At 50.7% G+C, this 27,033-nt stretch overlaps 11 protein-coding genes and 1 pseudogene across 12 annotated transcripts, besides 1 other annotated feature; 7 read left to right on the top strand and 5 right to left on the bottom strand.

Moving 5' to 3' along the window:
- Window positions 1–89: 89 nt before the first annotated feature.
- On the bottom strand, window positions 90–1,182 carry NCS54_01255200 (Hypothetical protein; the record flags this gene model as incomplete). Its single annotated transcript, XM_053157780.1, has 2 exons — window positions 90–366; window positions 422–1,182. 2 exons carry the CDS (start codon window positions 1,180–1,182, stop codon window positions 90–92), a joined length of 1,038 nt encoding a protein of 345 aa, XP_053013755.1.
- Window positions 1,183–2,370: 1,188 nt separating this feature from the next.
- NCS54_01255100 (HET domain-containing protein) lies at window positions 2,371–4,488 on the top strand (the record flags this gene model as incomplete). Its single annotated transcript, XM_053157779.1, has 2 exons — window positions 2,371–3,120; window positions 3,166–4,488. 2 exons carry the CDS (start codon window positions 2,371–2,373, stop codon window positions 4,486–4,488), a joined length of 2,073 nt encoding a protein of 690 aa, XP_053013754.1.
- A 361-nt stretch (window positions 4,489–4,849) lies between these two features.
- On the top strand, window positions 4,850–5,991 carry NCS54_01255000 (Hypothetical protein; the record flags this gene model as incomplete). The annotated part of the gene is made up of 5 exons (XM_053157778.1): window positions 4,850–4,937; window positions 5,015–5,139; window positions 5,195–5,230; window positions 5,279–5,910; window positions 5,961–5,991. The coding sequence occupies 5 exons, from the start codon at window positions 4,850–4,852 to the stop codon at window positions 5,989–5,991; spliced, it is 912 nt and encodes a 303-aa protein (XP_053013753.1).
- Window positions 5,992–6,509: 518 nt separating this feature from the next.
- Window positions 6,510–8,261, top strand: NCS54_01254900 (MFS domain-containing protein; the record flags this gene model as incomplete). The annotated part of the gene is made up of 5 exons (XM_053157777.1): window positions 6,510–6,744; window positions 6,799–6,996; window positions 7,047–7,608; window positions 7,655–7,897; window positions 7,949–8,261. 5 exons carry the CDS (start codon window positions 6,510–6,512, stop codon window positions 8,259–8,261), a joined length of 1,551 nt encoding a protein of 516 aa, XP_053013752.1.
- An 86-nt stretch (window positions 8,262–8,347) lies between these two features.
- NCS54_01254800 lies at window positions 8,348–10,601 on the bottom strand (annotated as a pseudogene). Its single transcript has 4 exons — window positions 10,216–10,601; window positions 9,507–10,169; window positions 8,910–9,459; window positions 8,348–8,863 (listed from the first exon to the last, which is right to left on the bottom strand).
- Window positions 8,348–10,601: a sequence feature.
- A 443-nt stretch (window positions 10,602–11,044) lies between these two features.
- Window positions 11,045–12,607, top strand: NCS54_01254700 (Sulfatase domain-containing protein; the record flags this gene model as incomplete). Its single annotated transcript, XM_053157776.1, has 1 exon — window positions 11,045–12,607. One exon carries the CDS (start codon window positions 11,045–11,047, stop codon window positions 12,605–12,607), a length of 1,563 nt encoding a protein of 520 aa, XP_053013751.1.
- A 534-nt stretch (window positions 12,608–13,141) lies between these two features.
- NCS54_01254600 (Hypothetical protein) lies at window positions 13,142–13,543 on the bottom strand (the record flags this gene model as incomplete). Its single annotated transcript, XM_053157775.1, has 1 exon — window positions 13,142–13,543. One exon carries the CDS (start codon window positions 13,541–13,543, stop codon window positions 13,142–13,144), a length of 402 nt encoding a protein of 133 aa, XP_053013750.1.
- Window positions 13,544–14,351: 808 nt separating this feature from the next.
- NCS54_01254500 (Hypothetical protein) lies at window positions 14,352–16,057 on the top strand (the record flags this gene model as incomplete). Its single annotated transcript, XM_053157774.1, has 5 exons — window positions 14,352–14,473; window positions 14,521–14,722; window positions 14,778–15,338; window positions 15,391–15,657; window positions 15,722–16,057. 5 exons carry the CDS (start codon window positions 14,352–14,354, stop codon window positions 16,055–16,057), a joined length of 1,488 nt encoding a protein of 495 aa, XP_053013749.1.
- Window positions 16,058–18,818: 2,761 nt separating this feature from the next.
- Window positions 18,819–20,138, top strand: NCS54_01254400 (DUF1338 domain-containing protein; the record flags this gene model as incomplete). Its single annotated transcript, XM_053157773.1, has 1 exon — window positions 18,819–20,138. The coding sequence occupies one exon, from the start codon at window positions 18,819–18,821 to the stop codon at window positions 20,136–20,138; it is 1,320 nt and encodes a 439-aa protein (XP_053013748.1).
- Window positions 20,139–21,760: 1,622 nt separating this feature from the next.
- On the top strand, window positions 21,761–23,843 carry NCS54_01254300 (Zn(2)-C6 fungal-type domain-containing protein; the record flags this gene model as incomplete). Its single annotated transcript, XM_053157772.1, has 3 exons — window positions 21,761–23,154; window positions 23,206–23,648; window positions 23,698–23,843. The coding sequence occupies 3 exons, from the start codon at window positions 21,761–21,763 to the stop codon at window positions 23,841–23,843; spliced, it is 1,983 nt and encodes a 660-aa protein (XP_053013747.1).
- Window positions 23,844–23,890: 47 nt separating this feature from the next.
- NCS54_01254200 (Hypothetical protein) lies at window positions 23,891–24,298 on the bottom strand (the record flags this gene model as incomplete). Its single annotated transcript, XM_053157771.1, has 1 exon — window positions 23,891–24,298. One exon carries the CDS (start codon window positions 24,296–24,298, stop codon window positions 23,891–23,893), a length of 408 nt encoding a protein of 135 aa, XP_053013746.1.
- An 884-nt stretch (window positions 24,299–25,182) lies between these two features.
- NCS54_01254100 (Protein kinase domain-containing protein) lies at window positions 25,183–26,982 on the bottom strand (the record flags this gene model as incomplete). Its single annotated transcript, XM_053157770.1, has 1 exon — window positions 25,183–26,982. One exon carries the CDS (start codon window positions 26,980–26,982, stop codon window positions 25,183–25,185), a length of 1,800 nt encoding a protein of 599 aa, XP_053013745.1.
- Window positions 26,983–27,033: the final 51 nt, after the last annotated feature.

Below are 27,033 nucleotides of genomic sequence, written 5' to 3'. Positions count from 1 at the left end.
TTTCATCAAAATTCATGACCGCGTATTAGGTGTATCCCAATCTCTCTCATCATCATCAGCAACACCTCCTATCTCTCATGTCGTAATCATCATGCCCACGTAATAATAAACTCCATGCTCTGGCCGGGTATGCACTTGGTGCCCGGCGCCACATACATGACGACCGACCAGGTACCAGAAGCGCATCGCTGGAAGGATGTACCTCCCTTGTGGCAGTTCCAGTATCCTTCTGGCTTGCAGGCCGTGCCGGGAGTAATGGCGCCAGTAACACCACCGGTAGGTACTGGTGGAGCTGTCGTCGTCGTCTTGCGAGTTGTCGACTTGAGGGTTGTTGACACTGGAACGGTGACAAAGATGCCGCCGGGTCTATAGTCACTGATGTTAGTATAGTTGAACATGAGCTTCTGCGGTGTTGACTTACTTTGTGGAAGTCGGCTTCGTCGTTGTAGTCTTCTTGGTCGTAGCCGGAACGACAGCTGGTTTGGTAGTGGTAGGAATCACAGCTCCAGGACCAGCTGGACACTGGCCGACCGGCGCCCTAGTGTTGGAAGAGGTTATAGAGACATCAGGCCCAGGATTAGGGAACATGAGGTCCGTCATCTCGGTGGTTCCGCAGCCGTTTCCGACATTGGCGACAAACATGGCGGGTCGCTTGCTCATTGGTGTCGAAGGCGTTCCTTTCCCTGCCTTGACGGTGATGGCAGCGCAGTTCATGTACATTTCGCGGTTTCCGATCTTGTTGAACCAGGACCAAGCAAAGAGGGCGACTCCAGCTGGTGTGTCGATCGGCAGGGTGAACATGAAGGATTTCGAGGGTGAAAGGGGGCAGTTTCCGATGTAAGACTGGATGACGGTCCATGTTTTGCCCTTGTCGAAAGAAAGAGAGGCCTGGCAACTGCCGCCACCGTGGTCCGCGCCGCCGGCGATGGTCATGTTATACTGCTGCCCGGCCTGCCAGGTCGCAGTAGGTGCACCGGCCGCGGTGCCCAAGAGAGAGTGGTATCCTTTGCAGGGAAAGTTGCTCCCGTCGGCAGCGAGGGGAGAAGTCATGCTGTAGTCAATGTCCCAACCTGAATTCGGGTTGTACTTGCTCTTGAAAGGAGCAGGATAGGTCATCTCCATGTGGGCTTGGGCTAGGCCAGCTAGTCCCAGGATGGCGGCGAAAGCGTTGAAAGCTTTCATGTTGTCGCAAAGTTGAGAGAGCTTTCGTATGTATGAACAAGTTCTGAGGGCTGTATGTTCAGTCTGTAGTCGGCTTGAGTCGTGAGGATGTGTGGTGAGAAGTCCATGGTTGGGGAGTCTCTCAATCAGTCTTTATAGTCTTGGAGGCGTCTCATTCTCGCGTGTCAAGTGAGCAAGTTGTGACGGAACTAACGAAACCTGTGGGTTTCTTAGCCACGTTGAGGCTCTGAATGAGTTGCGGGCTAGAACGTGTCTGTTGTGGGAGGGTTCAGAGGCCTCGTCAGTACGTGAAGAAGAGACTTTGATTTCTCATTCCAGCCACATGATGGACTGAAAGGAGATGCAGGGTCAATTGAAAAGTGATCATGGGAACGCAAAAGCGATGACATGTCAGCCATTGATGGTGATGGCAGGATGTAAGACAGAGGTTGGCGACAATGTCGGCAGAGGCTGAAAATGACACAGCATGGCGATGGACACTCGGTTTGTCTCAGAAACTGGTCAGTGGGCATACCCGGGGAACAGGTAAATGCCAAGCGAGAGCATTTATTTTAAGCATCATTGGTCTCGATCCAAAGACTAGAATTCAATAGTGGCCGTTTGCGACACCGGATTCTGAACAGGTGCCTGGAAGAAAGTAGCGCCACGCGTCGCAGCAAGAGACAGTCTGCAAGGGGTTTGTTCCTGAGAACAGCATTCCAGAATCCCATGGGATTGCAGACGGGACAAAGTCTTTGTAGTGGCTGAGCAGGAGAAATGGTGTAATCTGTTGGAATGTTGAAGGGGCGGATACTTCGAAAGGGGGATCTTTGGTGGCCTCGACCGTTGCGCCCTGGTAAAGTTGGTCTGGATGCTTCGTTATCCGTTATCGACGTTTTCGACATGAATCTAGATCGCCATTACATTCAACATCAAAATGTTCAACATCTTGATCGCCTACAGATGTCTTGGATTGAGTGTTGTCAAATTAGCGACGTAGGAGAGATTGTGGGTGATAAAGAGAACAATGTGGGTCAATTATAGAGTCGAACATACCGCCGAGATCGAGAAACTAGCAAGGACTGCAATCCTGAAAAAGGAACGTAACGTGATAATTGGCCGCGGGTCTTGGCCAGGACAGGGTTTCGTATGACTTCACTTGATTCAGCGGTTAAATCCCGCACGATCGCGCAGACAGTGAAATCGACCATGACATCACCGGAAAAGATTGATATTGGATCCTCGGCTGGGGCTGCCTTGGTCTACGAGGACGTCGCCTCATTAGACGTTGTTCAAGAGCAGATCCGCATACTGCACCTCGAGCCTGGATGGGGCTCTGCTCCTATCTCCTGCACTATCCATCGCATTTCTCTCACTTCTGATCCGCCTGCGAAGTATGAGGCGCTCAGCTACACGTGGGGTGATCCCAAAGTTACCCGGGAGATCATTGTCAATGGCTACCTAGTTAACGTCACCTTCAACCTCTACTCGGCACTCTATCGTCTTCGTCAAGCTGAAGAGATGCGTGTCTTGTGGGTTGATGCACTGTGCATCAATCAGACTGATGTGGATGAGCGTGGTCAGCAGGTCGGCCTGATGGGCAAAATCTATTCCATCTGCGATAACACCGTCATCTGGATAGATGAACCACCATTCGAGACATGGCCGGCGCATTGGTTCGGTGATGAGAGAGATCATCCGTCACTGATATGGCTGGGGAACGAATTTGTCTATTACTCAACGCTACAAGAGCCAGCTGACCCAGCTTCCGTCGACATTGTCTTCCACGTCTTTGCCAATCTTAGGCTTATCCAAGATTCACATCTTTTTGAACAGCCGCTATTCACAGACTTGACAGGAGCCAACTTTGCGTATCCACCAGACTATAACTCTTACCGCTCCATGATGGCGCAGGCCTTGGCTCCATTTGCAGATAGTCCTTGGTGGACGAGGATCTGGGTGAGTTGTACATATCAGTGACAGATGAATTCTAATCTGAGGCAGACGGTTCAAGAATGTATTCTTCCCCAGAGAGCAACATTCATATATGGACCTGTCTCGATCGAACTGTCATTCATGCTTCAAGTGTTTTCAGCCTTGAGCCGGCATATGTTGGCAGACTGCTGCAGTACAACGGGTGCGCAGACGAACCCAGAACTCATGCCCCATCTTCGCAAGCTAGGCCTCGCCATGAGGCCTATCGACCAACTCAGAAGCGAGCGCAGAGAAGGACCCAAGCTTTCGCTCTGGACGGCCCTGGGTGTTACTCGGTCTCGCTTCGCCACAGATGATCGTGATCGTGTCTTTGGCGTGCTTGGCCTTGTCAACTCGTGGATTAGAGAACCCATCGTGCCAAAATACAGGGCCAAGACTGAAGAAATCTACACGCTGGCAACTCTTGATGAGATACTCGCAACAAACAGTCTATCGCCTCTACATTTTCCGCTGCAAAAGGATATTTACCCAGATGTTCCTTCGTGGGTTATCGACTGGACCGCTGGCAGCAACGTTTCACTTCGACTGAATGTATATCAATGGACTCAAGAACATTATCTTCAGTTTTACGTGTCGCATAAGCAGCCATCTCACATGGTGGCTCGGGATTGCAACCGAGTGCTCGAAGTCAAAGGCCGTCAATGCGATCGAGTTGCCCTTGTTGGCCCGACATGCAAACACGGAATACCAAAAGACAAGCGAAACGTATACTGCCAGTGGTTCAGGCTCTTTGAGCTTGATCGAAACCCTTCAAGGCTGTACAAAACCGGCGAACCCTATTTTGATGCTTTCTGGAAGTGTCTTTGCTGGGATCTTGTCCTTTCGGTGGATGGACCTGCTGAAAAGGCTCACTTTAGGAGATCCAAGGGAACTACGGATAGTTACGAGGCTTTTGTGGCCTTTGCTCCAGTATCACCGTACTCGGTATTCCATCCGGAGGGTCTTTCTCCAGAGGATCGAGAGGCAGCTGTGCACTTTGATCCAAGGTTTGACATTGGCCAACATGCTGGGACGAGGGAGCACACATCCGAAACTTTCATCACAGAGCAGTTAATTGGAGGCATAACTTTAAATACGGCCATGTTTATGACTGAGTCCGGGTACCTGGGACTGGGACCTGCAGAGACGCAGGTTGGGGATGAGGTGTGGTGTTTATTTGGTAGTTGGATGCCTTTTGTGCTAAGGCCGACTGGGAAGACCCAAGAGGTCGTCGCTGGAAAGGGAGAAAAGCCGCTGCGTTCGGTATTGGGGATCTGTTATGTACACGGGGCTATGGATGGTGAGGTTGCCGATGACGAGAGCCTCCCAATCGAGACTGTCTACCTTGCTTGAGATACTTGATTGTGGAAACATTTGGCTTGGAACAATTATTCACAATAAAATACATAAACAAACGACTAATTCTCGGTAAAAGTTAAAAGTTCTTTTGCTAGGGAAATCGGCCTGTAACCGTATCAAACTCCACGCAGGCCGGGTATCTAGCCGCCCTTCGGCCATACCCCGAGAACTAGCCAAAAGCCGTCACCGCTGGCACGGCTGCTCCCCGACGCCCTTCAATCGGCTCTGCCCCACCGAATGATGCGGATCTTTGTGTACAAAACACTCGGCTGGTTTATCATTGTGAATGAGGGGGTTGTTGGTCTCCGTCTTCGACCCTGGTCACTTCTCGCTTTAGTAGCGTTTCGCAGAAACCATGAACTCCGACACGGCCAAGAATATCGCCGCCGGGACCATGGGAGGCGTCGCTCAGGTCATGATTGGTAAGTTAAAGGCTCAATCTGGTCGGAAGCCTGTCTCCGTGCACTGACTGACCCAGAATAGGACAACCGTTTGGTATGGCCCGGAACCCTGACCGAAGTCTCTTCAAATGCTGATATAATAACAACAGATATTGTAAAGGTTCGACTTCAAGCAAGTGGCGGAAATGCCTTGACTGTTACCAGAAACATCTGGCGCCGGGAAGGACCCTTGGCCTTTTACAAGGTATGCCCTCTTTGGCTTGGTAGCCTATGGAAGTATCCTTCTAATTGCTTTCTAGGGCACCATACCACCGTTACTTGGAGTCGGCGCTTGCGTGAGTCAATGAGAGACTCTCAACGGCCCTTGCTGATCAACAAGATAGGCCAGCATCCAGTTTGGCGCATTTCACTTTTTCCGAGAGCTACTGGAAGAACGAAACAGGAATCTACAAGGTAACGCTGACGGAACATTGTCTCTTGGCCAGTTCTACTTGGCAGGAGGTGCTGCAGGTCTTAGTAACAGCATCCTGTCTGGCCCAATTGAGCATGTCAGGATTCGCCTTCAGACTCAACCTCATGGCGACAACCGCCTCTACGCGGGACCTACCGACTGTGTTCGAAAAATATGGAGTCATTCAGGTATCGGCGGCATCTACCGAGGTCAAGTAGTCACGATTCTTCGTGAATTTCACGGCTTCGGCATCTGGTTCGCATCGTACGAAGGTCTCGTCCAAAAGGTCATGGAGCTAGACCAAAAGCCTCGAGCCGAGATTCCAAGCTGGAAGTTTGCACTCTGCGGCGGTATTGCTGGAGAGCTCATCTGGCTTTTGACATATCCGTTGGACGTGATCAAGAGCAAGATGCAGACCGACGGGCTCGGGGCTGAGAAGAGGTATAAGAACATGCGCGAGGCTTTTCGAGTGGCGTGGAAGACTGGAGGAGTCGCTGGTTTGTTTAAGGGGATTGGACCGACGTTACTTCGAGCGATGCCTGTTTCTGCTGGAACATTTGCAGTGTAGGTGATATTCTATATCAGCAACATGAGGGAACGCTAACCGAGGACAGAGTTGAAATGGTGCGCAAGGCACTTGCGTAGAGGAGATTCAGGAGCATAGTTGAAATGGTCGTGTTGTGCTTTGTCTGCAAGATGTGTTAGCTCATGTATTGAACTTGGAAGATTACTCGAAAGTTTACTGATGAACAGCCTCGCAGAGTGATGAAGAAACCTGGAAAGCAAGGATTGGGACGGAAAAAATAGATGGCTTGACTGCAACGCATCCGAAGACCAGAGACCGCTCCCGAAGGCAATACTCTCGGCTGGCCGGATGTCGCCCCCTCGGATGTCGCCCTCGGATCTCGTAGATCGGGAGGTGGATTATGTGGATTCCGGGGTAGTGCAGATGCTAAGCCGGGATATTGGGAATAGACTCGTCGTAACTAACTTTGCAAAGGGGCGGATTGGATCACGGGCCTGAGGAGGGCCGCAATTCCTCAATGATCCCGACTATCACGACATCGAGTTGACCGTCCAAGATATAAACCTCTTGTCTCGGCATCAATTCAGTCAGTAGCAGACACAGCAGCTCTCACCAATCCTCCAACTCATCACTAGTCATGGGGATCTTTACCAAGTTCCGCCTCTTTAACAGGAGGCTTGCCCTCGCTTGTATGCTCATTGCCGTGTCGACTTTCAACTATGGCTTTGACAATCAGGCGTTTGCGAGTACGCAGGCCATGGACCCGTTTGAGAAGCAGTTTGGCCACTGGGATGAGAAGAAGGGGGCATACGCTCTTGAGCCGTACTGGCTCTCGCTGTTCAACAGTCTCAATTACATTGGCTTTGCCTTTGGTGAGTGGAATTGAGTATCCGTTTCCCCACAAACAGTTTGCTGATTAGTGACAGGAGTCATTGCGGGTAGCTTCATCTCGGCTCGCTGGGGTCGAAGGTGGTGCATGTTTGTCATGAGCGTTTACGCTCTTGGTACGGCCACCATTTCTGTCACATCTTTCCACCGCGAGCAGATTATGGCAGCCCGTATTCTCAACTATGTCTACGTTGGCATGGAACTTGGCGTCGTTCCAACCTTCCAGTCTGAAATCGGTAGGTGAGACTTTGCAGAAACACAGAATCCTTCTAACAGTACCACCCAGTCCCCGCTCAAGCCCGAGGCTTCATGGTCGGCTCATACCAGCTCAGTCTCGCAGTCGGTGGCCTCGTCATCAACAGCGTCTGTTTCGGTACCAGCTTCCTCCCCGACAACCGCGCATGGAGAATCCCCCTCGGCTTGTTTTACATCGTCCCAACCATTGTTGTGGCGGGTATCTGGTTTATTCCCGAATCGCCCAGATGGCTTCTCCGCAAGGACCGGGTCGAAGAGGCGTGGCAGAACCTCCGCAAGCTTCGAGAAGGCGCTTTCACTGAAGAACAGATTGAAGCAGAGTTTAAGGAGCTTCGTACCTCTCTCGAACAAGAGGTTGAGCAGGGTCGTTTCATTGAGTTGCTTCAAGGCAACAACCTCAAGCGAACGGCTATCGTCATCGCTGTCAACTTTCTGATGCAGGCCAGTGGTCAGGCTTTTGTGTCGCAGTACGGCGCTGTGTACGTCAAGATGCTTGGAACCATTAACCCGTTCGGCTTCAACCTGATCACGGCAAGTGTCAACATTGTTACCTTGACTTGCATTCTTCTCTGGACGGATGTTATTGGTAGACGGTATATTTTCCCCATCAGACTACCAGCCATCTGCTAACAGAACAAGTATCCTTATGATTGCATCTTCCTGCACAATGTTTGCAGCAATGACCACCATGGGAGGCTTGGGTATTGAGAGCCCCGTCGCCGACGATAGAAAGAAGGGTGTCTTGGCCATGATGGCCCTGTTTGCCTGTGGCTTCTCAATGGGCTGGGCGCCGCTGAGTTATGTCGTCACCACCGAGATCTCGGCTCTTCGACTTCGCGATCTTACCTCGAGAGTCGGATTCACCACCAATGTCATCATGAAGTGAGTTACCATAATCCTTCTCTGGTCGTTGATGCTAACGAGTGCTTCCAGCTTTACCGTCAACTTCATCATCCCGTACCTCATCTACGACCAGTATGCCGGCTTGAACAGCAAGGTTGGCTTCATCTTTGGCGGCCTCATGGGGGTCGCTATCGTCTTTGTGTACTTCTGTGTACCTGAGTGCAAGGGCAAGACGTTGGAGCAGGTTGACTTTTTGTTCAACCAAGGTGTTCCGATCCGTGACTTTGGCAAGACGGATGCTGCGGCTCTGATGCAATCTGTCTTGGAGGAGGACAATGGTAAGAAACGCGACTCTGATGTCGAGAAGGGCTCTGTTGTGGTGGGGTCCAAGCATGATAACTGAGGCTTCGATCACAGATTGCCGCTCCATATAGCCAGATGACGCATACTCCTAGCTTTAGGGGCCTTGATTAGGTCCATAGTCTATTACTATTCTGATCCTATATAATGAGGCACATTTGCATCCGTGTACGCGTTAAGCTGCAGGTCGAAAGGATCCATGGGAAAGACCATGTCATGTTCCCCAAAGACTACATCTGTAGAGCTGGTCAAGTCATAGTTCATCAAATTATAGCTAAGCGGTTGCCCTGAGCCGCTTTGATTTGATGAAAAGACGTCCTGACTGTCGACGGGTAGAGAAAACGGCCAGCTCCCTTGAGTTAATGGATCAATGGGCGTTGCTGATTGGATATCCTCTGCAGCCGGCGGCTCGTCTTGGTTTGACTCTGGGGGATTGACAGCTGGATCGAGCTCCTCTTCGTCGTCTGGGGCGTAAGCGTGTTTGGACCTCCGGTGTAGCTTCTCCTGAAGTCGAAGATTGCCTGTTGGCGGACTGTGAAACGTGTCAGTAGAGGGGCGAATGACGGAGGTTTCTTGGACTTGCGGTGATTCTGCAGACCCTGATCTCGCACCTAGCCTTGGGATAAGCTTCTCGATGTCGGATATCTGATCCATCAGTAAGTTGCCTATAAGACTTGGAGTGATAGCTTACACATGAAGCAATCCAGTCAACCCCAGTTTGGATCCGTGACACAATAAACAAAGCATCCGTCAACTTCTCTTTCACGATCGGTAGTGAGTCATCTCCATGAGCCGGAAGCAAAGAAGCGAGGTGATCAATGATCTTGACGGATTGATACGTAACCACTGCCAACGTGGGCGTCTCAAGGCGACTGCTTGTCTCGAGATGGCGAATCTTGGACCACAAGTCGCAGGAGCCCAGTGCGCTCTGTAAGCATCGCCGTTGGCAGTAGTCAATGTATTCTCTGGGCGTCTGTGCCGCAGCTTCTGGGGAAACGCATTCTCTTATGCCGGGGATCAGGAAGCGGTGCAGGTCGCATCGACAGCTAAAGAGGAGAGTGTGCAATATCGTGTATGCGCGTGCCTCATCAGAATGGCACATGAGCATGAGTCTGTTGTCGTTAAGCTGCAGCTCTTCCGGTAGCGACTCTTCAAAAGACATAAGCTCCAAGTCAAGCGATCGTAGCTGTCCTCGGCTGTGGTAAGGGCTAGAGCCATCCAGAATTACCCGCCTGGTGTACCTTGGACCTGTTAACATCGAGACTGCTGAGAATTGTGTCCAACATACCTCAGAACTCTATCACGAATATCGTACAGCCGCATCAGGCAAGCCAGAGAATTCAGGTCAGTGTCAGTCTCGCTCTTGCTTCGCAGAAACGAAGATCGAGATTGAAGCCCCAGCTGGAAATTGTGATAACTGCTCGGTAGTCGAATGTGCATCCTTTGTGTTGGACAGACTGTCAAATCCTCTATACCCCCAGAAAAGATTTTATCAGTAGCGTAAATAGACCACATCAACCGACGCAGACACTCTTGCTTCACGGGATCCATAGCCGGGCGCTCGTAATTAAGCCGTTTGGTGAATGCCACCCTGGCTGCAATTGAGATGAGCACCCACACGTCCCCGGTGAAACGCAGCGAGGAGAGGAACTTGACAGTGAGCATCAACGCCTGAAGCTTGGGTATTGACATGTCGCCCAAGTGCCCGGCTAGTTCGTTCTGGACTTGCTTCATCCAAGAATATGCCATTGACCTCTCGGCATGGTGGGCTGGCCCGTGTCTGAGCCCTGCTGCGCAAATGGCTTTGAGTAGAGTCTTGTCTAGCTTTCCTTGACTCCATTCAGCGATTGTAGTCGCTCTGTGGAGGAAGACACAATCGGCAATGTTGGATTTGTCAAAGTAAGTATCCAGGTATTGTCGAACGGCGTCTCTATCCTCAGCTTCAAAGAGGCTTGGTGAGTGTTAGTAGTGTTCGCCATCACACAGCCGATACGCACCGAATTGACTCATCGCCCGTAATGCTAGACATGCCAGCCGGTGTCAATTGACTTGGTACCGACCCATGATCGGTCGGTGGAGGGCTAACAGGCGAAGCGAGAGCTTCTACCACACCCTCCAACTGAGGAATGCCTCCATCACCAAACAGACACGCCTGCGCATGAGACCGGCATCGGTCGCAGGGATGAGTCCCAGAACACTTGACCTTTGCGCTCCGACAAGAGGCGCAAGCCCGGAGGATGCGACGCCTCTTGATCCCGGCCTGCGTCAAGTCTTGACCTCGGCTGTTACTATACGACGCGGCTGACTCGCTTGGCAGGTAGCTGCAAGCCAAGTCCAGACGCTCACATCGCACACATCCCGTAGTTCGACGGTCACACTTGACCTGGTTGATCGTCAGCGGGGAAACAGGCACTAGCTAGAATGTGGAGATGTCAAGCCAACCTTTCTCGCTCGACACTGTCTGCACGCGGGCTGCTTAGCCGGCAATGAGGACCCAGGAGAACGGTTCAATGTGTCTGGGCGATTCATCTCGGACGAGGGCGAGATCCGAGCGAGTTCCAGGATGTAAGGGGATGTGGTTCGCGGGGGCGGATCTTGTTATGAAATCTTGGCTGAATGCGGATCACGCAAGTCTGGGGCTAGATGGCGTATAGCGAGATCCGATTAGACGCCGAGGGCGAGATCCGAGGGTGTTCGGGTGAGGCCGACAAATCAAAGACGGTTCCGTACACGAGTCCTTGTGCTGTGTCCAGCTTCCGAGATTAATATGAGGCTCATTTTTTGCTCTCATCATCCTCATTGACATTCTAGACGACTCAAGACACGATGCCCGTCTCTCACAGCATCCCCCCAAAACCCCTGCCCCTGCAGGTCGCCTCTAAGAATGGAGGCGACAAGCCAAACTACATCATCTTCATGCCCGACCAGCTGAGATACGACTCCCTCGGCTGCACGACGGGTCCTGACTCTGGCATTAAAACACCAAACATTGACGCCTTTGCCGCCCGAGGAAGCCTCTTTACCAATTGCTTCACGCAAGCCTCGGTATGCTCACAGTCACGATGTAGCATGTTCACAGGGACGTATCCGCACGTCAGTGGGCATCGAAGCCTTGAGAACCTCATCAAGCCTTGGGAGCCCAACATTTTCCGGAGTCTCAAGGAGTCGGGTTATCATGTTGCATGTCTTGCCCCGCGAGGCGATACCTTTGCGCCCACGGTCACGGAGCTCAGCGTCACAGAATATGGCTTCCTCGAAACACCAGAGTATGTGCCCAAGTTTGGAGGAGGCGAGCGCGAAATCGATGAGAGCATTTGGGGACGACTGTTTTATCGAGGCCTAAGAGACGCGGATAAGGCCATGGATTACGATGAGGCTGTCGTGAGGTCAGCTTTGACTTGGCTGGACTGTCCTCCGACCGACAAGCCTTGGGTACTTTTCATGCCTCTGATCTTCCCTCATTGTCCTTTCCAGGTTGAGGAACCCTTCTTTTCCATGTATGACCGAGAGGGGATTACCAGCATCGAAGCCACGCCGGAAAAGAAGACGGGCTATGAGCCAAGGTACATGAAGTCCATCAGAGAGCGATATGGTACACACCGTGCAACGGATGAGATCTGGAAAGAGATCAAGGCTACTTACTATGGCATGATTTCTCGACTTGATGACCAATTTGGCCGTGTCATGAAGCGCGTGGATGAGTTGGGAATTTGGAAGGATACCGTCACCATGTTCTTTACTGATCATGGAGAATATCTCGGTGACCATGGCCTCATCGAGAAGTGGCCTTCTGGTCTATCTGAGACTCTGGTTCATGAGCCGCTCATTGTCGGAGGTGCAGGATTACCAGAGGGAAGAAAGATCAACGCCATGACAGAAATGGTTGATCTTGTCCCAACCATGTTGGAAATTTCAGGGATTGGCGAGTCGTTCTCCCACAACGGACTGTCCTGGATTCCTCTGCTCTGTGGTGATGCTACAACACACAAACAATATGCTTTCTCTGAAGGTGGCTTCCTGACGTCAGAGGAGCCCATACTCGAGCAGGCGCCCTACCCATACGATTTGAAAGCTGGTCTACAGCACGAAGATACAACCCTGGTTGGAAAAGCCATCTCCTTGAGAGACGAGACCTGGACGTTTGTGTATAGACTGTACGAGCCGTCAGAGCTGTATCATCGACAAAACGACCCTCACGAGCTACACAATCTAGCCGAAGATCCAGATCACAAGGAGTTGGCAGACAAGTTCGAAAAGGCTACTCTGAAGTGGCTGTTGCAAGGAGCCGATGTAATGCCTTGGACGGCGGATCCGAGATTTCCGGAGGTGAAGCTCAAGAGTCCGCGAGAGCAGATGCAAGAGCGGTTGAAGCAGGTTCGGAGTGAATGAAGGCCTGTGAAGTTGGAAGTTGGCTTGCAGGTGGGACTGTTTTTACGCAGGTAGAAGGCCCAGGAAGATTGGCCTCAGCAGTGCGATTCGGTTCTGTCCACACTGTTAGAAGTTGCAACCCGCCTCTAGGCATAGAATCTGAAAGCCAACCTCACTTTCGTAAAGAACCTGATCAAGATCAAAAGAAATCTTTGCCACTTAGCTAGGCCTATGGTAGACCTCCGTAGAGCTTCAACATAGATATTGTGCCCTACTGTTATCTTTCTTTTATACCGAAAATAGAAATGCCTGAGATTCCCGAGTCCAACCCCAGAGAGAGAAGGCAGAAGATATTATAAATCAGATAGAGTTTTGATGTTTTCTACCCCCATTGGAGCATTTTATCAACCATCCGTAGTGACCGAGCCTAGCTCATCAAATTCGAGATGTGTAGCATCCAGACGATCAAGTGTGCAAAAGCTTCCGGGAAAGCACTTGATTCCAATGTGTTAAATTGCTAAAGGCGGACTGTAAACTGCCTCGATCTTGTAATGTCTAAGAAATATATGCCTCAACCTCAATCTCGACAATCATACCCGGGATACCCAACTCCGTAACACCCACACAAGTCCATGTCGGCTGATGATCAGGCATCCACTTGCGAAACTCCTCCACCATAAGATCAAATGATCCAGAAAGAGAAATATGGAAGCTCTTTACAGAGTAGACATCTGCCCAGCCCTTTGCGCCGGCGTCCTTGAGGTTCTTTTCGACGTTTTTGAAGGCAAGGTCAATCTGACCCTTGAGGTCGTCCTTGTCAATGTTGCCCTCGGCATCCCAGCCACCTTGACCGGAACACTTGATGATGTTGCCAACGCGCACGGCTTGGGAGTAGGAGTAGAGCTTGTTGTTGGTCTTGCCGACGCCCTCATAGTTGAAGTAGTTGAGGGTTGACATGATGGCTGGGAGACCTGCTAGAGTCTTAGTGGTGTAGCTAGTCAAGAACGGCGATGAAGCTCACAGGCAAAGTGTGGTAAAATTATTTGGAATCTTTTTCGAGCAAGAAATTAAAGAACAAGATGATAGATGAGACTGCTGGTCAACAGTCTCGGATGCCGTTTTATCTATTCCAGAGCAACACCTGATCTCCCCCCTACATCTTGGCATGAGCATCAGCAAAGCCTATCACTGGACTGTAAATTCTGCCAAGGACTGCCATTGCAGAGTGATTATCGTTGTGTCACGGATGGCCATGAAACATTCCTGATCGAGACTCGGCTGTGCCAGGTTGATCCCCGAGGATGGTCATGATATCTACCCCTTGCTTTACCCCGCCAGATGCCGAGAATTAGCTTGGCTCGCACAATCGACATTTTGGGACACTTTATCCGAAGGGGGCAGTAGGTAACGTCATGTCAATGTGGCCACCTTTTTTTCGCGTCTATTGAAAGCACAAAAAAGTTGCCTATTTGCGTCTAGTTTAAATGATAAAAGAGACGGCCACGCCAAGATGACCCCACCACGGGAGAGATAGTCCATCTTTGATTACCCCTCAGTATGGCCTCAAAAGTTTCCTATCTCGAACATGCATGTGTACTACCCCGTCTTTGCGGGCAATAGCTCGTCCCGATGGGCGTGACTGCATCATGTCTCGTGATCTATTCTCCGAGTCAGCTACGCATCACATTCCGATATAAATTGGACCCCGCAATCGATCGTGAGCTTGTGTCCTCTCAACTCTAGATACCCAATTCACATCATCACCATGGCGTCAACTACTCAAATCACTCTGCCTAATGGCAAAAAGTATGACCAACCGACCGGTCTCTTTATCAACAACGAATATGTTGCTGCTTCTGGTGATGAGTTTGTGGTGACAAATCCAGTGTAAGCCCTTCGAGCGCCCACGTCAAATACACGCTCACAAGCGGCAGAACCGAGGAGGAGGTCATCAAGCTCAAGGGAGCTTCCACCGAAGATGTCGACAAGGCAGTTTCAGCAGCCCGAAAGGCATTCGAGGGAGAATGGTCGGAGCTTGCTGCCGTGGACCGGGGCGCTTTTCTCTACAAGATTGCTGATCTGATTGATCGCGACCGTGAGCTCATCGCCGCCATCGATGCCTTTGATAACGGCAAGGTGTGTACCTCCACATTTCGTGCAAACACGCCCAACTGACGCATCAGCGTCACAGCCCTTCAGCGCGGCTCTCGCTGGCGACTTGGACGAGTCGTACAACGTGTTCCGCTACTACGCCGGTGCTGCCGACAAGATCAGTGGCCGCACCATCGAGACTTCGCCCGCTAAGCTGGCATACGTTCTCCAAGAGCCTCTCGGCGTCTGCGGACAGATTATCCCCTGGAACTTTCCCTTCATGATGCTTGCATGGAAGATTGCCCCCGCCTTGGCCTGCGGCAACACTGTTGTGCTCAAGCCTGCCGAGCAGACACCGCTCTCGGCCCTGTACTTTGGAAAGTTGGTGATCGAGGCTGGTCTTCCGGCTGGTGTTGTCAACGTGCTGCCCGGTCTTGGACCTCAGACTGGCAAGGCCATTGCCGGCCACATGGGCATTGACAAGGTGGCCTTTACTGGCAGCACAAACACTGGCCGCGCTATCATGAAGGACGCTGCGAACAACCTCAAGAACATCACCTTGGAATGTGGAGGCAAGAGTCCTTCCATCGTCTTTGCGGATGCAGAGCTTGACCAGGCCGTCAAGTGGTGCCACTTTGGAATCATGGACAACAAGGGCGAGGTAAGGCTGAACGGCATTGGGTTGTTGGGTATTACGCTAACACATGGAACAGGTCTGCACTTCGACATCACGAATTTACGTCCATGAATCCATCTACGATGAGTTCCTGACCAAGTTTGTCGAGGTCACCAAGGAAAACGACAAGATCGGAGGCCCATTCGAGGACGCCACCGTCCAGGGACCCCAGGTTTCCAAGGCTCAGTACGACAAGGTTGTTTCGTATATCGAGGAGGGTAGAAAGTCCGGAGCCAGGCTTCTCTACGGAGGAAGCAAGTACGGTGACAAGGGTTATTTCTTGAAGCCCACCGTCTTTGCGGATGTAAGTGATCTTCTGGTTGGCCTCGTGCACTACTGCAATTACATGCTGACGGCAATGATGATAGGTCAGCGAGGACATGAAGATCATGAACGAAGAGATTTTCGGCCCCGTCGTGTCTATCGCCAAGTTCTCCACTGAAGAAGAGGTCATTGCCAAGGCCAACGATACTTCCTACGGCCTTGCCGCTGCTCTCTTCACAGAAAAGGTGTCTCGAGCACACAAGGTAGCCCGGAAGCTGCAGGCCGGCATGGTCTGGATCAACTCTTCTGGCGATTCACACTTTGGTATTCCTTTTGGTGGATACAAGTCTTCGGGTATTGGACGAGAGCTGGGTCAGTACGCTTTGGATGCGTATACTCAGTCCAAGGCTGTTCACGTGAACCTCGGCTTTGAGCTTTAGGGTGGTGATATGAAATGTGTAAAACTTTAGCAAGGAGATATATAGATATAAGCATCCTGATTGATTGCCCTGAACGACGTCATTGCCTTGAGAATTGTGTAGATTGACGCCCTATCGACCAACCAGTAACTAGATGGCCTTGAAGATGCGAGAAATGTTGAGCAATCACTGTGCCAACACCTTGGTAGATGACCCAACATATGTTTCAAGAACGTTCCCAAAAGTCTGAAGCCTGTAAGAACTGTAGGTTGTGGTGCTTTTGGCACTGGGTTTCCAATTCCGGCATGCGTCAAGATCTGGGTTCCAGCTATTATGGTGAATGGCTTCTTTGAAGGCGTGATCAAGTTTACAAAAGAAGTCCGCAAGAAGTAATGCTTGAGAAAAGATGGGTGATTTCACATCCAGGGCGAACAGCCCAGATAGAAGAATGGCCAATCACTCTAGTTCATTGCCGCTCTTGATGACAAGTGGGATGAAATCAAATTCCTCGGCCAGAACTCAGAAAATTGCGGACGCCCTGAAAGATCCAGGCAAAACGGGACCCTTTCGAAAGCATCCGGCTGCATCATCACTGTTCTTGGCATCAGAAAGTTTGATCTGGGAGGGAGATGAGCTGACGCCAATACTCCCTTGATGTCCTGACAGCCCCCTGAGCCCGTGACCCCCCGAACCCGTAACTCCCACAACGAGCAGTTTGGAAGGAACTACCTCGACAGCCACTACGGGCACCATGCCCCCCACCTGCCTCGACACGCAAGAAGGTATATCAAGAGAAATAATTTCAAGAGGTACTAAGAGCCCCAGTGATGAGAACTTGTGTCTGAGCTCAATGCGATAACGACGCACAAAATACATCGAAGGAAACCTGAGTGGAGAAGCGGTCGGGTGGGAGGCTGTCTTTTTTGCAGGTTTTATACATGGGAACCGATGACTGGAAACCTGTCCTCTGCCAACAGCTTGTTTTTCTTTTCACATGTCATACGCATGTTTCGATTCTTTTCTGCTGCGTGACCTGCTTGAGGTTGGTGGCTGCATGTGTTGATGTTAGAGAGGTACCTGGACCTCAAGTCACCCCCAAGCAAAAAAGGTACTTCCTCCCGAACACGCAGCACCCAACATGGCGCAGCTGGTAAGAGTTAAGGAAGGCAGGTAGCTACCAGTTGGATATCCATGAGAATCCAAATGGGAACGACGTGGAAACACAGACGACATCTTGTTCGAGGCTCCAGATCATGGGAAATTTTAGTCGTCGGCGCCGAAAGCAGATAGACTTTGCAATTCGAGCGATACTCGGCGGTGCAAAGATACACATAAGCCCATTCCGTATGTATGAATTATTCACACCGAGTGAAGGATTGCACCATCCTACATGACAGGACACCAAAGGGTGCCGAGTCCGTCGCTTCGTCCTCTATCCCGAGGCTCTCGAGGAACAAGCACGTTAGGTTTCTGAGAGTCGGATAATCTTGGGTTGAATTCTGTTCCTATCATAGATTTCAGGGCAGAATCTACCGTTAAAAAGCTTCGAGCCTGAGGCAGACTCCATGAAACCAGGCTCGAAAGACTCGAGGAATCCTGCCTGTTGTAAGAGGGAGCGTTTTGTTGTGTCACCACGTCCAATACAACTGACTGGGTCCAGCAGGTTCTGATACTTGAGTGAGGTCTGCGGCTTGCTAGTCGTATACCTCTCATGCGAATGAAAAATGCGCCAACTGTTGTTGCGCCACTGGTTCTCTGTCTATTCTTGACTGCTGTGGGGTGCGTTGACCAAGTCCTCGACAACGACGAGAACGATGAAAACAGATGAACCTACCAATTGAGTGGTTCTCCTGGGCTCACTATTTCCACTGTTTTCAAATCTATCTGTGTTGGTAAAACAGACTTGGTTTTTTATCCCAAGGACAATGGCAATTGCTCCTGCTTGCTTTCAGTCGTTCCCATCTGCTGTACTTCGACACCTTGTGAATACTTCAGGCCCTTGGACTGATTCAAGCACATTGGTAACATGGATGAAAAGTCACCAAATGCCTTACCTTGGAAATGTTTCTGTGTTGAAGCATAGAGAAAACTAGGTAATCAGATTCACGAGAGCGGGCCCAAGTTAATTGAGGCGACGACGGCGCCGAGGATGGCTCATCCTGATTGGTTGTCCAAGTTGCTAGCCAGAGATACGGCAGCTTCTTATCGCGTTTCGTTTATGATGTAACAAGTGATAAAGGTGATTGAACAATATGTTGACTTAAACAGTATTCTGCCCGTAACTCTTGAGATTTCCATCGCACAGGTCCGAGAATGGTCGTCCGTTGGCCGTCTTCACAACCGCCATTCTCGGTCTTGCGTATGCCCGAGGATCCAAAGAAAACAGGCAAGAGAACCCGGGCATTCCTTATCTGTTACCTAAGATAAACAGCCGGATAAATCAACTGACATGACCGAGCTGCCAAGCTCGGGTTTTGTTGCCCCATGCCCGTATCCGGCCCCGTAAGCATAAAAGCCGGCTTTTACCGTCCCGGACCTCCAGCAGAGATAACGGACATGCAAAGGCCGATATCAGATTGACGTGATGCCAGACGCAGAGTGAGGCGTATCTGCAGTACCGAGTTGCAATGTTATAAAGGAGGCCATCTGGCCATCTCTAGTGATAGACATTTCTAGATACAATCACAGTTGAAGAGCCAGAGCTGAGGCCGATTCACAACTCCATCTTCAATCCTCCCTTATCTTGTATCTTCCCAACATCAGCCCCAACACATCGCCTACCATGACCGTGAAAGAAATCGCTACACCGGATGCCATCCGGGCCTTGTTTTCTTCCGCCCTTTCCAACATGTACCAACGCGAAGTCCCTCAGTACGGCACATTGCTAAAGCTAGTGTCTGACATCAATCGCCAAAAAGATGTCAACATTCAACATCGCATCGAGGTTGAACGTCATGGCGCCATCCGACTCGGAACACCTGAAGAGCTGGCGACGATGCGTCGGTTATTCTCTGTAATGGGAATGCATCCCGTCGGTTACTATGATCTTACTGTCGCCAGCCTCCCAGTCCATGCCACATGCTTCCGACCTCTTACAAAAGAGGCACTCGCCTACAACCCTTTTCGAGTCTTCACATCTTTGCTTCGCCTGGAACTTATCCAAGATGAGTCTCTACGACTACAGGCCGCTGAGATCCTCAGCAAGCGCAAAATTTTCACTCCCCGATGCATCGAGCTGATTGAAATGTTTGAAACCGAAGGCGCCTTGTCTGAGGCTGCTGCCCAGGAGTTCATCAAAGAGGCGCTCGAGACCTTCCGCTGGCACAAGACGTCCACCGTGGACATGAAGACCTACAAAGCTCTTCGAGCCACGCATCCGCTCATCGCAGATGTCGTTTGTTTCAAAGGACCTCACATCAATCATCTGACACCCCGCGTACTCGACATCGAGACTGCCCAAATCGAGATGAAGCGATACGGTCTCGACGCGAAAGATGCCATCGAGGGACCTCCCCCGAGAACCTGTCCCATCTTGCTTCGACAGACTAGTTTCCTCGCTCTCGACGAAGCGATTGCTTTTTCGGAGGGTGCAGAGACTGGCGGAAGTCACAAGGCGCGGTTCGGAGAGATTGAGCAGCGAGGCGTAGCGTTGACACCTAAGGGTCGGCGTCTCTACGACGATCTGATCAATGAGTGGCGACAAAAATCTTTTGATGCATCGCCTGAAACCAAGGAAGAGATTCTGGCAAAGGTCTTTGAGAGGTTTCCTGACGACACGAAGAGCTTGAGGGAGCAAGACCTGGCATACTTCACCTACAAGATCACAGACTCTACATCAAAAGTGTCCAGCACTGACATGGACGCACTGATTGATTCTGGAGCTGTCCAACTAGAACCCATCACCTACGAAGACTTCCTACCCGTCAGCGCAGCTGGTATCTTTCACTCGAACCTGGGAAATGACGGTGGGATGGACCATGTCGCGGCAGCGGATCAGGCGTCTTTTGAGAAGGGCCTTGGCTGCAAAGTCAACAAGGAGTTTGAGCTATACAGGAAAATGCAGGAGGCGTCGATTGGGGAATGCCTCAAGAATCTGCAATAGAGGCTTGGAGATACAGGGTATCTGTTATGTAACTAAACACTGAGCGAAGCGGTCCTTTCATCCATGGAATTGATTATTTTTTTCTACTACATTTGAGAAAAGAAGTGAACAGACTGTAGAATTGAGATACTGATATAAATGTTTCTTGTTTAGGCATCTATCTCGCCACTCTCTCGAGCTTGATAAGATGTGATCTTGGAGGTTGGGACCCTCTTATCTGATAAGGGTGCAAGGTCAGCTCCCTTCATGGTACCATCAGCAATGTCAAGTGTGGTCAATATAGATGCCAATGAGATGGCAAGCGGTGTGGATGGTTTAGCACACTGACAGGAAGTGGACAATGCTCATGGCGCTCATCTTTTTTGCCGGCTTTGCTTGTTGCCTCTGTCTCGTGAGCTATCCGCGTGCATGCTTGACAACTTGACAAGATAAAGGGCGTAGTAGCTGCATATCGGTACCCGAAGTGCGTTCCGCATAAAATTCGTTTCTCGGGAATAGACTAGCGAGTTCGGCCAAGTAATTCCGTCAAAAGGGTTGGGAATATGCTGGTTCATTCATGGCTGACGAAAAGATATTGCAGATGCCAATTAGAAATAAGAACCCTAAGAACGGGAAAAGGGATATCACAACTTTAATCTTTCGCATATAATTAAGAGGTGTTGCCTGTTGGTTGATTATCACGATTCTTATCAACGGTGAAGCTATTTCCGAGTGTCGGGACTACAAAGGCGGGTCGGAAATGTCATGTCCGAAGTGTGGAGGGGGCGAATTGCAACGCCAAGCAAGACGATACTGAGTCGTTCACCGCCCGCAGCATATGTCTGGAAGGAGAAGATGACGTATGAAAAGCCCCAATGGTCTGATAATTACAGAGACTTGTGATAACAAGCATGGTTCAAACGGCGGACTTTGGGCTCAAATTCGCAACAACTCAATTCAAATAAACCACACTAACGAGTGGGTCAGTCTACGATAGTACGATTTAATCGCGAGGAGTGAACATGAAGAATTATAAGCCGTAAAAGGACAAGACTTGGTTAGTGGTCTTGTTAAGGAAAGATATCCCGAGCTCCTAGTCCTCGACAAGGGATGATATAGAAGCCGAGCCTAGTCCAAGCTCCCGAAGCCCATCTCGGGTTCCCTCGGGCAAGGAACCCGAGTCCCACCACGATTGAAAGCCCCGTGTCCCCGCGACCTCCAGCTCCTTTTTGAGATGGACAATTATTACCATGGAGTCGGCATTCGCATCACCGGAGTCTCAAAAGAGACCAAATCAACGAAGAGCATCTCCAAAAGACGACAGCTGTCGCACTTGTAGGATATGCCGCCAGAAGAAGGTTGGGTTGCCAGACTTGTCCTACGTCATCAACTAACAGAGTCTCCAGGTCAAATGCGATGGCCAACGTCCAAAGTGCGGTGCATGTTGCAGAAAAGGGGATGAGTGTGTCTATCTACAAGATGCTAGGCGCACGGCTATTCGCATCAGAAAGGAAGACGTCAGGGCTCTTCAGCGACAGGTCGAGGAGCTCAAAGAGCAGATGCGGCAGAAGGATCTCCAGACCCCATCTCATGACCTTGATTCTCTCAACCGTGCGAACTCATCCCAAGGACAGTCCCTTCCCATGCAGCAATACCCGATAGACGATGTTGGTCCATCAGGAGCTTTTACACCTGCTCCCTCGAGTCATCCACCCACCAGCGTACGCTCTCTCTTGTCTGAAGACACGCCACCGAGTTCAAATCGAGGACCACCCAGCCAGTCTCCGGTACTCACGTCGTCGGCAGCCGCCGCAGTGCTGGCATCTCTGGACAGAGGCGCTGAATCGATCGCTGAGAACCCGTTGCTATCACCCGAACCCACGCAAGGGAGCGAAGAAAACGATGGAGATGGCTTCCAGTTGTATGGTGCCACCAGCTTGCTGCACGATCAGTCGTCAAGAACGCTCTTGGCCGACAGAAAGAGGGAAGGGAGCCAGGAGCGTGCGACATCAAAAGATGCCGTCAGAGATCGACTCGTTTCATACGCTGCCCTTAGAAGACAGGAAGAAGTGGCCCTATACTCATCCCCGAGTATCACATCCAAGATCGACTTTGACGGGGTACCCATGGACACGGCTCTGCACCTATTGGATTTGCACTGGAACCGCCAGCATCTGTCATATCTCCTCACCTATCGGCCAGCCATTATGGATAGTCTCATCCATAATGGACCATACGTCAATAAACTACTCCTGAACGCCATCTACTTCCAAAGCAGTTTGTATAGCGATCGGACCTCTCTGTTACGCCAAGACCCCCAAGACCCGCAGACTATGGGCATGGCCTTTTACGAGCGATTCAAGTCTCTCCTAGTCGACCACATCGACAAACCTACTATACCAACTATCGTGGCTCTCCTAACCTGTGGCGCATGTTTGGTCCCGCGTGGCAAGCAGAGCGCTGGCTGGGTATTCTGTGGCATCGCCTACAGGATGATGACAGACCTTGGATGCCATTTGGATATTGAGCCAACGTCACAGGCTGGACAGGGCTTTAAACTCACTCCCATTGATGTTGAGATGAGAAAGAGGATCTACTGGGCCGCTTATGTTGGAGACAAACTGCAGTCTCTGTTCCTGGGTCGTCCTCCAGCGATACATGAGACAGCAGGTGGTGTCTCTGAAGAATTCCTGGATACTTACGAAGAGATGGAAGAATGGAGACCATACGTGGATCCAGAGGCACGGCCATTTGACAGTAGCCCCCCAGCTTATCGAGGACGACCATGTTATGCGATAAGCACATTCCGATGTTTGCTTCAGCTCTGCCGTATGATATCTCGCATTATAGATGCTTTCTACACAACTGACAACACTGGCCTATCAAAACAATCTGTTGAATCTGTCACGGCAAGCCTGATACAGAAGAGACAAGAGGTTAGGGAACAGCTGCGTCAATTCAGGGAGAGCATCCCCTCATGGCTTCAGTTCGAACCAGGAGTAGATCCTACTCCACCACCGCACCAGGTAACGCCTCAGTATGTATCTCGTCCGATGGCCTTGACATGCATCACTAATGGTACTTGAAGTGCACTCTATTGGGCTTCAGTAATACTCACAGAACTGCCCTTCACAAACCACGGTCGCACAACCTTTGCAAATGAACTCAGCCCATTTCAATCCAGCGACCAAGACGAAAGCCGAAGAAAATGTATTGAAGCTGCACTGCACATCTGGAAACTCGTGGAAGCATACAAAAAGACATTCACCTTGAGACGCGCGCAGTATGGCATATCCTACGCCACATATTGTGCGGTGCTTGTCATTCTTGAACACACTGACCAAAACTGCGATGAGTACATTGAATGCATCCGTTTTTTCTGGCAGGCTTTGTTGGAATTCCAGCGTGGCTGCAATTATGGACTAAAGCGGCCTTTGAGACTACTCAAGTCTCTTATGAGTCGGATCGAGAGAGTGACCAAGAACATCAACATGGAGGCGGCAGCAACAACAAATTGTCCGGACTTGAGCGGTAAGCCGCACACACACCCGTTAGAGTAGCTTTACTCATAATGTTGCAGTATTCCAAGCCGACATGGCATCGTTGTTCGGAACTGGTCAAACTGGCGATGCTTGGAGCGGGCCGTGGGTTGCACAAGATGGTCTTGTGGCGGATAACACCCTGTTCGGCATTGCTGACGATCGTCTTTTGGGAGCATACATGTGAGGTAAAATGCCAAAGCTATTCTCCCCTGTAATAAAACCTTCTGCCACTCAACCCGAGTGCTTCTTCGCATCAACCTCAATCTCAAGCGTCATAGTTGGAAGCGCCAACCTAGTAACCCCAGCAGCCGTAGACCCAGGCCGATGTCCCGGAATCCTCTTCTTAAGCACCTCTGCAATGATTGGTAGGGTGGTGTCGATGTCTGTGTGGTAGGATCGCATGTAGTACACGTCTTCCCAGCCACGCAGGCCAACGGCCTTGAGCACGTCGTCGATGTGCTGGATGGTGAGCTCGACCTCCTTCTGGGGTTCGGATGCGATCTCGCTATTTTCATTCCAGCCGCCTTGGCCTGAGATCTTGAAGAAGCCGTTGCCGAGGTCGATGGCTTGGGAGTAGTGGTATGCCGTGCTCCATTCGGCGCTGGGGCCGGGAGGGACGATGCATCTAAAGGACGGCATTTTGTGAAGTTATGATGAATGTAGTTGATTTTGAAGTGGATAAGTCTGGTGATATGATAGTTTAGCTGCAAATGCAATTTCTTTTATACTAGTGGGTGAGGAGGCGTAACTTTCAGTGTAGTACCAGCCTTTGCTCACCATGACGTATTGCAGCTTACACGCAGCACAAAGGATTTCTCATCACCAACTTGAAGCTGCATCGACTGTAACATCATTCTGGCTTGGCGCTTACGGACGAGAACTGACTGGAAAAGCCAAGAGGCCCGGCGGCCCCATCGTAATATGTTGTATTCTCGGCGCAGCCGATCTGACTTTCTCTATCTGACCTAACACATCACAACATTACCCGATGCGGCCCCGTCCTGGCTTACATTGGTTGCGGTACGAAATCCGGTCTAGCCAGGGGGGGAAACACGGCGCGCAGCTTGCATGAAAGCCCTTCCCTTTCTAGCCATAAAAACCCGCGAGGCCTCACAGTGGCTCAGAATCTGAGGCCTGCCCAGGCGGTTAACCACTCCTCCATCGGGGGGGCCGATGGCCGAGAACCTTGTCCAATCAAGAACGAGAGGGAATGGCGGCATCCGATGAGAGATTCGGAGGCTCGGAGCTCGGTGGTAAGTGAATTGAAGTCTGGTCAGAGTCATCGAAACATGATGATTGTGTATTGGAACAAAATAAATATCGACAGAAAAATTGGGCACACTTGGTACGTATATAGCCTGTTTCAGCCACTATTCATTCGATATAAAAATGCTTCCACAAACGCAATAGTTACAGTAAACTGACCAATATTCTGTATGTACAACCACACTCGCGCCTCCTCGTGAAACCTTGCCAAGCCTTCTTGAACTACATTGATCCCGTTTACGAACCCATAGACACATTCAATCGCCTGCTTCGGAATATCCAAGACTAAGACTATATAGAGGCTCAACTACCCGATTGTAAAATTCCAGTGCATGATTCGGCGGCTCATCCATCGTCTCCGAGGATTGCTCGCTGTAGTCAACACACCAACGTGTCAAGGCCGCGTAGCTTGACCCCATCCGGAACGGTAGGTCTTTATCAACGGTCGATCTAACTCTTTCCCTCAGAATTTTTGCTTCGGGGCTGTGGAAGTGTTTCACGTCTGTTGATAAGGAGGACCGGCTGCTAGATGTTTTCCCACGTTTAGAATCAAACAGACTTGTGAGCGGCGCCCAGATACCAATTTCCAACAGGACAAGTCCTAAGCTGTATATATCATACTGGACCTTGTACCCCTGTGCTGCTTCACCTTGGTAATCAGGGTGACGGTACATGGCAACTGCAGGGTTGCTATTGGCCTTGGAACGGTCGATAGTCTGGGCCTCTGTTTCCAGCCTTGAATACTCGAAGCCACAGACAATAGGTGAAGCCAACTGACCAGGGCTAGGACCCTCTGAGTTTTGATAAGGGAACAGAATATTGTCGCTGCGGATACTCTTGTGCATCCAGCTACTGCTGTAGAGCTGATGGAAGGTTGATGAGATATCGCTTGCTAACCTGAAGCGCTTCTCCAGAGGTGGTCGAGGTTTATACTCTGGCTGTAGTAGATTGTACAAAGATAGTGGTTTTGAAAAATCCCCTGGAGCTTGTCTAGACATTTGGGGAAATTGAAAGACAAGCCACCAGCAGTAGTGCTCTGGGTCGTGAATATAGCCAATCGCCTGTGGGACCTTGAAGCCAGACGATGGAGGCAGGGCCAATAGCGAGATGAGTCTCTGAACCCGACTCCAGAGCATCATCTTTGAGCTGTGGTCCAAGTCTGGTTCAAATGACTTGCGTTCAAACAGACATAGCATGATGGGATCGTCCTTTCTTGCTGCCAAGAAGCGGTTTTGCGTTGCAAAGTCTGATGGGATATCATATTGTGCTAGCCGTAAAGACTTCATGGCAACCTGTGAGACGTTTGCTCGTAACGACCGATCTTCGTTGTTTGCGAGGGACTTTCGATCAATCTTGGCCAGAGTATCTCCATCTCGATCCATGTCAACTGCTTCTCTGATCATGGCTAGAGACTTGTCGTCTACCGCGCTACCGACAACAACGACATGGATGCGCTCGTAGTCGTTGACGAAGCTTCTCCTTTGCGTTTCGGTCAAGAGCTTGTTTAAGAGATCAATCTCGTCGCGAAGGCCAGTGACGAGCTTCTTGAGCTGATCTTTGTCTCTGATAGCCCATCGTACACGACTAGACATGCTGCGAGAGATGCCGCTGTTCTTTCTGGCGGTTTCCGAATCTTCCGGCTCTGCAGTGTCTACTGCTAAGGGTGTTCCTCCGTAGAGTTTAACCCCGCTAGACCGTAGTGACTTTCGCATGCGAGCCACGAAGCTCGACACGGCTTTCGAGGTAGATTCCTCGCCCTCGATCTTGACGCCGTATCGTTCTCGAACCTTGTCCGCGTCTTCAAACATGCGAGAAATGACCTGAAGCTCTCGAAGAAGGACCTCGCTCGCGAGGCTAAGGTGAGGCGCCAGGGTACCCTCAGCCAAACCCGAGTTGGCGCCCCAGGCCTGAAGCCTCAGACGCTCAATCTCGAGGGCCACGGTGAGGGCTTCGGCATCGTCAAAGTAGTGGAGGGCAGTGCCAAAGGCGTCGACTGCCTTGCAGGCCGCGAAGAAGGCGATCTGAGCGATGGCAATTCCTGTCCCGGGGTCCACCATGGTGTTGTACGTGGCAAGTTGTTCTGCCTAGAGAAATTGAGGCTGTGCCTT

The sequence above is a fragment of the Fusarium falciforme genome, chromosome 10 (genome assembly GCF_026873545.1).
Source record: "Fusarium falciforme chromosome 10, complete sequence".
In the NCBI taxonomy this organism is placed as follows: Eukaryota; Fungi; Ascomycota; class Sordariomycetes; order Hypocreales; family Nectriaceae; genus Fusarium; species Fusarium falciforme.
This window is presented reverse-complemented; position numbering and strand designations above follow the sequence as displayed.